General features: G+C 34.3%; 2 protein-coding genes across 2 annotated transcripts; one reads left to right on the top strand and one right to left on the bottom strand.

Annotated features, from left to right (window-relative positions):
- The first annotated feature begins 1,201 nt into the window (after positions 1–1,201).
- On the top strand, positions 1,202–2,317 carry LOC137659974 (piggyBac transposable element-derived protein 2-like). The gene has a single exon (XM_068394714.1). It carries the CDS (start codon positions 1,202–1,204, stop codon positions 2,315–2,317), a length of 1,116 nt encoding a protein of 371 aa, XP_068250815.1.
- Positions 2,318–7,480: 5,163 nt separating this feature from the next.
- On the bottom strand, positions 7,481–8,437 carry LOC137659973 (KRAB-A domain-containing protein 2-like). The gene is made up of 2 exons (XM_068394713.1): positions 7,955–8,437; positions 7,481–7,690 (listed from the first exon to the last, which is right to left on the bottom strand). The coding sequence occupies exons 1-2, from the start codon at positions 8,435–8,437 to the stop codon at positions 7,481–7,483; spliced, it is 693 nt and encodes a 230-aa protein (XP_068250814.1).
- Between the last annotated feature and the right edge of the window lie 2,128 nt (positions 8,438–10,565).

Raw genomic sequence — 10,565 nt, 5'->3', positions numbered from 1 at the left:
AAAAATTTCCAAATTATATTCATTATTATTATTAATATTATTATTATTATTACTACTACTACTACTACTACTACTACTACTACTACTACTACTACTACTACTACTAATAATAATAATAATAATAATAATAATAATAATGTACAGTAAAATGTTGCCTAGCCTAAGTTTATACAGATAGAAAGAGATAGATGCTTATAAATCATGATCGTATTATTATTATTATTATTATTATTATTATTATTATTATTATTATCATTATTGTTGTTGTTGTAGTTGTTGTTTTCCAGGTATCAAACCAGGGCAGTTTTATGGGCGAGCGATCACCCGCAATGCTTGTAGGGACCTGTCCAAAATTATGCCCATTGACCACACAGTTGAGAGTGATGGGTCATCAGATTCTGATGAAGATGAATCTCCTAACCTGAGTATTGGACCTTTATTATTTTTTCTAAGTAACTACCTATAGATGTGCTGGAAATACTTAAGCTTACTAGTTATGGGGATAAAAAAACGGTCATCTAATAAAATAAACACTATTTCTGTCTATATATCTCTTCATCTCTCTTATTTTCTTCTTTTTCTTTTAGGAGAGGAAGACCTTGTCAGCCTCTTCCTTCATGCTTGCTCTGTTGAAGCAGAATTTTCTGTTGGCATAAATGAAGAGAACAGCATTGTTCTTGAAATTCCTGATGAAGATATGGAGGTCATTAAACAACCTGAAACTGTAGAAACTTCCCCAAGAAATACTGCTGCTGTGTCTAAATCTAATAAAGCTAGTAGAACTCTGTGGACAAAATCAGGAATGGATCGTCAGCCAAATTCAGTTCGCTCTTTTGTTACTGAATCATGCAGTCAAGATGGAGGAGGTAGTATCAATGAAGATGTATACCTAGCAACTCCTATTTGGTATTTTAGACAGTTGTTGACCTCAGAAATTCTTGATGAAATAGTTCATCAAGCAAACTTATATGCCCTTCAAAAGGATGTGAACAAACCCCTAGGTCTCACTAGAAATTAACTTGAACAATAGCTAGGATTGGTCTTCACTTCACAGTCATCAGAACTCCTAGGACACGAATACATTGGTCAGGAAATATCTTTGGAAGGTATCATGACATGACAGCTAATATCATGAGTCGAGACATGTGGGAGCTCATAAAATCATGCCTTCACCTTAGAGACAATAGTGACCCACTAAATAATGACAAACTTTTCAAAGTTAAGCCCTTGGTTGACTATCTGCGGAAAAAGTTCCAAGAGAAACTCTGTGTTGACGAACAAATGGTGCCTTTCAAGGGAGTTCACTCTAAGAAACCGTACATTCTTTTTTCTAGCTGACTCAGGGGGAATTATCCTTGATTTCATCCCATATACAGGAAAAATCCCTCCAGTTGATGAAGATGACATACCAGATCTTGGACCATCTTCAAATATTGTATTGCATTTTTCTAAGAACATACCACATGATCGAAATCACTTACTCTACTCTGACAATTGGTTCACTTCTATCCCTCTGATAAAATATTTAGCTGAAAAGGGAATATGGTCTTGCGGGACAGTACGACCAAACAGACTTCCCGGATTGAAATTGTCTGATGACAGTGAGATGAAAAAAAAGGGGAGAGGCATATTTGAAGAATGGAAGTCTGTATGTGAAGACAACACTCTCACTGTTGTCAAATGGTATGACAACAAGGGAGTTACCCTGATATCCTCATTTGCTGAAGCAAAACCAGTAGATGATGCGACTCGCTTTGACAGGGTCAACAAAAGAAATATAGAGATCACTCGTCCCTTCATGGTAAAAACATATAATGAAAACATGGGAGGGGTTGATTTGGCAGATTGCCTGTTATCCTTGTACAAAATTCCAATAAGGTCACACAAATATTATCACAGGCTGATATTTCACATGTTAGACATGGTGATGAATAATGCATGGTTGTTGTACAGAAGGGATTATGAAGAGAAGGGAATAACCATTGAGAAAAGACTCACTTTACTTTCATTCAGGATGTCTGTATCAGAGTCCCTTACTAAAGATGGGAAGGATACCATTAGTCAGGTAAAAAGGGGAAGGCCATCTCTAACTGAACGACATGTGGAGCCACCCAAAAAGAGAGCATCAAATCAAGTACGACCAGGATATGATATAAGTTTTGATGAAGTTGGTCACTGGCCAGAAGTAAGAAATTCTAAAAACTTCTGCAAAAACATGGGCTGCACAGGCAGGACGAATGTTGCTTGCTTGAAATATAATGTAAATTTGTGCTTGAATAACAGAAATAACTGCTTTCTAGCTTTTCATAAGAAATAAAATGCAGTGTGAATGTGCTGAGAAAAGGTTTGCAATGGGCACACAATGAAAGAATTTAATAAAGGCAAACATTAGTTACAAAAAATTTTTTTTTTACAATAAAAAAGAATGTTTATTTTTTAAGGAAACTCATTTGAATAAAGAAGGAGCTGTAATTCCCATGAATAAACACAATTATGTAAAAGAATAATTTTTTGAATTTCCTTCAACATCGGTCACACCATGCCTATTATGACGAATTGGTCAGGTATATATATTTTTTTAAATTATAAGTTTAGAAGTTAGAAAAGCATCTTAGGTTACTTACTGTGGTCAATGGACCACGAAAATGTATATGAATATTTTTTTTCTGATGTAAAAGATAATTCAAGCCATAGAGGGTTAGCCATTTTAACAATATGCTTGTAACTTATCAAGAGTAATAAGTGCTTACCAAATGTATGGTATTCTGGCCAAGATATAAATACACAAATACTATAAAAGAGGAAATTGAATAAACAATTATAGAGACTTGCCGATCAAAATATTCGCTTATCAAATTTTCAGTCTACAGTAAATGGTTTATCTTTTTAAACTAGACCTTGTTCTGATGGAATACATAGATTGACAAACTATACAATCTTTCAGAAACAAATAAAATATACATTACATAATCAATTTATTACAGATTTTTTATAACTCAATCTCAAGGATGTCTTTTCATGACGGAATTTGTGGCTTAATTGAAGCATCAGCCGATTAATTGAGTTATTCTTCATATGATTCATCAACATATTAGCATGCAATAATATATTTTGCAAATATGTTGAGAAAAACATCTTAAAACAAAAGTAAAAAATTGGAACATGGCCACAGGAAATGAAAGAATGGAAATTATAATGAAAAGCATAAACACCCAGAGGTAATGTACCAAAAGTTGGAAAATATGAAAAAGAATCAAGAAGAAAAATCTCAAGGTAATGAACGTAAAAAATGATAAATACAAAAAGCGAAGGAATAAAAAAAAAGAAAATTAAGAAATAAAACAGCTGGATTGATACGCGAAAAAAAAACTACAGTAAAGCTAAGTAAAAAACATCACGGAGAATATTGTCTTGTACAGGTTATAAAACAAGAGAAGTCTATGCAAAGTGTTAAAAGTAGAGAATTAATCTTAAGAATAAGAAAATAAAAACTAAATAATTAGCACTTGGAGGATTTCTTGTCTCCTTGCCATCCGAAATTCTCAGTCCATTACTATCACAGACGCAGGATAACATTAAGATCGCAGAAAATTAGCTAATCGTGGTGCATGCATCTCCTCTCTCTCTCTCTCTCTCTCTCTCTCTCTCTCTCTCTCTCTCTCTCTCTCTCTCTCTCTCTCTCTCTCTCTCTCTCTCTATATATATATATATATATATATATATCTATATATATATATATATATATATATATATATATATATATATATATATATATATATATATGAGAGTGTGTGGGAATGTATATGGTAATATGTTGAGAACCCATACTATTAAAGACAAATATTCATGAAAAATCTATTTCAAACTAAAAAAAAACACACACTATGCCTAAAGTATACACTTCTGTATTACCCATATGTGGTGTTTACTTCATAAATGAAATCCTGACCAAACCCCTGATTTAAAGGTGAAATAAAAAAATATAATTTAAACCTAAACTTATTAATACAAAAGAGAATACAAAATTTACTACTGATATTTAATTGAAAAAAAAAACATTGTATATGTTAAATTATGTAAAGTTGATTTGGCTAAATTTGAAAATAGACATTATACAACTTAAAACCTTCTATTTACAACCTAAATGTAATTAACTACAATTTAACTTTAAATATATTTACAATACAAGGGTTCTTTCCATCCTCACACCTCAGGCTTTTTTTATTAACTTTATTTACACTAATATCTTGTGATTATGTCATATTTTAGTACATAGTAATAGTAATGTGTGCATGACACCAGCCACCCATTGAGATGTAACCATTATAGAGTTATTGGGTCTTTGACTGGCGAGATAGCACTACATTGGAATCCTCTCTGGGTACGGTTCATTTTGTCTTTGGCTACACATACAGTACACCTAATAGTCTGGTCAATTCTTTACACATTTTTATATTTCATCACACACCTGATAATTTTAAGATAAACGAACAATTATTTTCCACTCAATGGGGATAACTACTGCACTGTAGTTGCTCAGTGGGTATTTTTCCTTTGGTAAGGGTAGAAGAAACTCTTTAGAAATGATAAGCAGTACTATGACAAGGGTACTCCAAAAATCAAACAATTGTTCTCTTGGCTTGGGTAGTGATATAGTCTCTGTACCATAGTCTTCCACTATTTTGAGTTCTATTGTTTAAGGGGACACTCAGCACACTATTACAAATTTCTTTATTTCCTCTTCTTGCTGTGCTATTTTCATAGTTGGAGCCCTTAGGTTATAGATTAGCTGGTAATAATGATAATAATCATTTTCTTGGCTATGTCACAATTTCTTAGTTGCCAGGAAAATTACATAAAACGGCCAAAAACCTAGTTCCCAATAAGCGGCGTTCTTGGGGTACTTCTTTCCCCCACTGGGATATTTTACATCTTGCCCCAGTTAAGACTCCTTCCCCTTACACACACAGATGCATAGACACACACACACACACACACACACATATATATATATATATATATATTTATATATATACATATATATATATATAAATATATAAATATATATATATATATATATATATATATATATATATATATATATATATATATTTATGTATATATATATATATATATATATATATATATATATATATATATAATTAATGCATGGTGCAATTCATAGGGCATGAAGTTGAATCCTAACAAAACTCAAAGTATGATTGTAAGTAGGGCAAGGACAGTAGCTCCTCAACATCCGGATCTCAGCATTGATAATATTTCTTTAACTTTGTATGACTTTGAAAATCTAGGTGTGATTCTCGACAGCATATTTACTTTTGAGAAACAGATTAGGCCTGTCTTCTTTAATTGCAGAAACAATGGTTTATTGCGAAAGTCTTTTAAGATTTCGGTGATCAATCTATTCTGGAGAAGTGTTTTAATTTTGTCCTTCTACCTTGTTTCGAGTATTATTCTCCTGTCTGGTCTTCAGCTGCTGATTCTCATCTTAATTTGTTGGGGAGAAACTTAATGTCTATTAAATTTTTTACGCCTTATCTGATATCAATCTTTAGCACGTGGTTCAATTATTTCTTTCCGAGACATTTCCATCCTGTTCGTAATACTAGGCATACAGTTAATTCTAGTAGTCGTGCCTTCCCCATCATGAGGCTCAATACTACACAGTATTCTATAAGCTTTATCCAGCTGTGACCAAGTTGTCGAATGATCTTCCTAATCGGATAGTTGAATCAGTAGAAGTAAAGTTCAAACTTCCAGCAATTTTTTTTTCATGTTGAACAGGCTGATATAAGTCTATTTATGGTTTATATATGAAATATCTGTTTTGATGTTGTTACTGTTTGAAAATATCTTCTTTCAATTGTTCATTATTTCTTATACCGTTTTTTTATTTCCTTATATCATTTCCTATCTGGCCTATTTATCCCTGTTGGAGGCCTTGCGCTTAGCGCATCTAGCTTTTCCAACTATGGTTGTAGCTTAGCTAGTAATAATAATAATAATAATAATAATAATAATAATAATAATAATAATGATAATAATAATAATAATATATATTATATATATATATATATATGTGTATATATACATATATACATTTATAAATATATATATATATGTATATATATATATATATATATATAAATATATATATATATATATATATATATATATATATTTATATATATACATATATATATATATATATAAATATATATATATATATATATATATATATATGCATATATATATATGTATATATATATATATATATATATATATATATATATATGTTACGGTCATTTTGAGGAATTGGTTATTTTGCAAACTGCCCAGTCATTTTGGAAGATGACCAAAATATCTGGCAGTATGCAAAATGCCCAAATAATTGTGGTCAATTTGGAAAATGACCAGAAGTTTGGTCATTTTGCAAAATGACTATTAGTATCGTTGGTCATTTTGTAAAGTTACCCCAATAGCTGCTGGTCATTATGCAAAAATAAACAAATAGTAACTTAAAATTGATTAGGAAAAGTCTAAGTATTAATAAAGGTGTCTGGTCCGACATGACTGGGTGCAGCTACACTTACTGATCCCCTGGCCATGTTCCATCGAGTCTGCAATAGCTACCTCTCACAGACTGACTTCGCGATCCTTTATTACCTCTTCGAGTGACATAAATTTTTCAGCACAAAGTGAACTGATTCCGACTGTACACCTGTTTAAGTAAACCATGTTTTGTCCCTAGTTTGTAAGTTCCGCCATCCATTGTCTCAGTTATAATTGCCTTTGCATTCGCAAACTCCGCTCGTCCACGGTCAACAAGTGGAATAGGAACCATGACAGTGTCCCCTGCAAGGGCTGGCTTGAAACTCTGTACTGATTTATCCTTCATTTTTTTTAGCTTGCTTCTCTTGTTGTATTTTCGATTCCCTTCGTTCAGCCTGAATGCTACGATTTCTATTGCATAGGCAACAGAGCACAGGATCATCAACATTGTCATTTACAGTTGAACAACACTAACCAGAAGGAAGACATGGAATGTTTTGACCACACAAGTTGAAATTTATGGCACAACTTTCAGCACTTCTCCCCTGTTCTACATTTTGATATTCTTCATTAACTAAACAAATTGCTTCTGCAACCTGCTCCTCTGTCTCCATGCCTTCCATTATTTCTTCTGGTATGTTGACAGCAGAAATACCAAGATGAGCCTTTTCTCCGTACATGGCTTCATAATCTGTCCTGCCAATTCCAGAATGGAAGCGCGTGTTTTTCTGCCACTCAATAAAGCGCAGTCCATTTGACCATTGTGTAGTGTAGTTATCTTTCATCCAGCAAGCGAGTATTGCTTCAACATCTCTGTTTGCTCATTCCACGGAACCCTGTGATTGAGAATATCTTGGTTTCCCATGAACTAGCTTACATTCTGGCCACATGGCCAGAACTTCCTTGACTACCTTATTTGAAAATTCTCTCCCATTGTCAGATTGAAGAATATGAGGGCTCCTTTATCACAGAAAATGTCAACCAGGTGAATAGCTACCTCCTCGGCAGTCTTAGTCTGTAGGGCTCGAAGGCATATCATCTTGGTAGAGTGATCCTGGTAATTGAAAATGAAACGGTACTTCCCATCTGGTTGACTCTGCATATCAATCAAGTCAACCTGCAAAGACACAGTACAAGACTAAATTATAAGTAATGCAAATACATCATCATAATTATTATTGTCAGCAGAATTATTATTATTATTATTATTATTATCATTATTATTATTAGTAGTAGTAGTAGTAGTAGTAGTAGTAGTAGTAGTAGTAGTAGTAGTAGTAGGGTCATGCATATAATTTATTACATTAAGGTTAGATTGGAAGGCTAGGAAATGCCTACAATAACTTAGTGAATAATAAAGTTTAATTGTTTCGTTACTAACCAAAGCTCGAGAATTCATGCTCTTCGAGACGATTGGCTTGACAACCACACACTTCCGCACACTACTTTTCTTTAGCTGACATTCCTCACAATACTGAAAGAACAGCGTTATCTGATCACGTGAAATGTTTGCATATTTTTCTTTGGTTGCCTTACACATACTAGTTCTTCCTCCGAGGCCCATTATGCGATGAATAGCTACAAGTACATCAAACACATCTTCAGCACAAATGAATCGCAGCTGTGTATCTTTCTTCTGCAACTTTTGAACGGTGGTACCCTCAATTGTGACCTCCAGTATTTCATATTTTTGTAACAAACGATAATCCAGCTTAGTCTTCGTAGGATTATATTGTTTAAGTTCATTCAGGCGACTAATTACTTGTTCGTACTCTTCCCGGGGAAATAAACTTAAACTATTTGTAGCTTTCTTTTCTTCAGACTCTAGAATTTTTGTTTGGAAAATACTTTTCTTACTTTCCATTGTGAAGCTTTTCAGTGTACAATATAGTTGCAACAAATAAGTGATGAGAGGAGCACAAATATTTCCGTCCTCAGCCGAACCTCAGTAGGAACTAGCTGACACTTAGACTTTTCCTAATCAATTTTAAGTTACTATTTGTTTATTTTTGCATAATGACCAGCAGCTATTGGGGTAACTTTACAAAATGACCAACGATACTAATAGTCATTTTGCAAAATGACCAAACTTCTGGTCATTTTCCAAATTGACCACAATTATTTGGGCAATTTGCATACTGCCAGATATTTTGGTCATCTTCCAAAATGACTGGGCAGTTTGCAAAATAACCAATTCCTCAAAATGACCGTAACATATATATATATATATATATATATATATATATATATATATATATATATATATATATATATATATATGCATGGTGTGCATACAAATATTCAAGACCTTACGCTTTCGTCCAGACAGGTTGATATTCTTTTGTGGTCAGAAACTTTGGTTTCTTGTATGTGGCACTCATCTGAGAGCCTTATAATTGGTTTTAAGAAGACAGATAACTTTAAACGGGATACCATTCCTGGGCCAGGGGAATGATATTGTATATTAGGACTGAGTACCCTGCTTCTCATAAGTCCTGCTATGAATGAACATGTAATGAGATTCAGGTAATAATATTTTGTGGCATGCATAACAACTTCTATTTGTATTCGATCTACCAGAATTCAGACATGGATCATTATATCTTCTTACCATTATGGCTAAGATATAAGATGATAGAAAGTCCTCTTTTGACTTTGTTGGTGATTTCAATGCTCACCATAAGGAGTGGTTAAGTTCTGTTTCTCAAACTGATTGCCACGGCTTAAGCACTTTGGACTTTGCATCTGAATCAGGCTGTGAGAAAATATTAAGTGTAACTACTCACAAGTCTGGTAACTGCATACTTAGACTCCCCTGGCGTTATAACAAGTAATTTTCGTTCTTCAGTTGGGACATCTGCTCATGACTTGATCTCATTAATAATGTAAGATTGAGCAGCCTGTCCCTGATGTGTCATACTCATGTAAGATTTGTATAAGATCTCAAGTAGACTGGAATATAATTTTGAGTGATCTTTTGAGGTTGAATTGGCCCCAATTGTATAATAGTGCTGAGCCTGTTGTTCCTTTGAATGAGAATGTAGTCAACATAATTGATGTGAGTATCCTTTCTCGTGTGCTAAGGATATTTGGAGTGAACTGATTGTAACACAAGATTGTATCATGAAAAATAAGGTTTTGTCTGATATACGAGGCCTGTCGGAAAACTATCCGACCTTAATCCAGAAAAAATAATTTATATACCTGACAGGATTTGGACCCTAATCCCCTTCGAAGTAGGCCCCTTGTGCTTGCACACACTTAGTCCACCGATCCATCCACTGCTGGAAACACCTCTGGAAGTCTTCTTTTGGAATGGTGTTCATCTTCGCCGTTGCGTTCCGCATTATCTCCTTTCTAGTCTCAAAACGGGTTCCTTTCAGTGGCGTCTTCAATTTTGGAAACAACCAGTTTTTGAACACCGTGATAACTGGAGATGAGTCATGGGTGTACGGGTACGACCCAGAAACAAAAAGACAGTTGTCGCAATGGAAGCATCCCGAGTCTCCAAGGCCGAAAAAAGCGCGACAGGTGCCAAGCAAAATGAAGGTGATACTTACTGTCTTCTTTGATATCCGTGGAATTGTACATCATGAATACGCACCGGAAGGACAAACAGTGACAAAGGAGTACTATCAAGATGTTCTCCGTCGTCTCCGTGACGCAGTTCGGCGTAAAAGACCAGACATGTGGAGGGCGAAAAATTGGCAACTGCATCACGACAACGCCCCCGCACACTCATCCCAATTGATCCAACATTTCTTGGCCAAACATGGAATTCCAGTTGTTCGCCAACCTCCCTACTCTCCAGACATGGCTCCTTGCCACTTCTGGTTGTTTCCAAAATTGAAGACGCCACTGAAAGGAACCCGTTTTGAGACTAGAGAGGAGATAATGCAGAACGCGACGGTGAAGATGAACACCATTCCAAAAGAAGACTTCCAGAGGTGTTTCCAGCAGTGGATGGATCGGTGGACTAAGTGTGTGCAAGC

This window comes from Palaemon carinicauda, chromosome 20 (assembly GCF_036898095.1).
Source record: "Palaemon carinicauda isolate YSFRI2023 chromosome 20, ASM3689809v2, whole genome shotgun sequence".
Classification (NCBI taxonomy): domain Eukaryota; kingdom Metazoa; phylum Arthropoda; class Malacostraca; order Decapoda; family Palaemonidae; genus Palaemon; species Palaemon carinicauda.
Note: the sequence above shows the minus strand (reverse complement) of the source record. Positions and strands in the feature narration are given on the sequence as shown.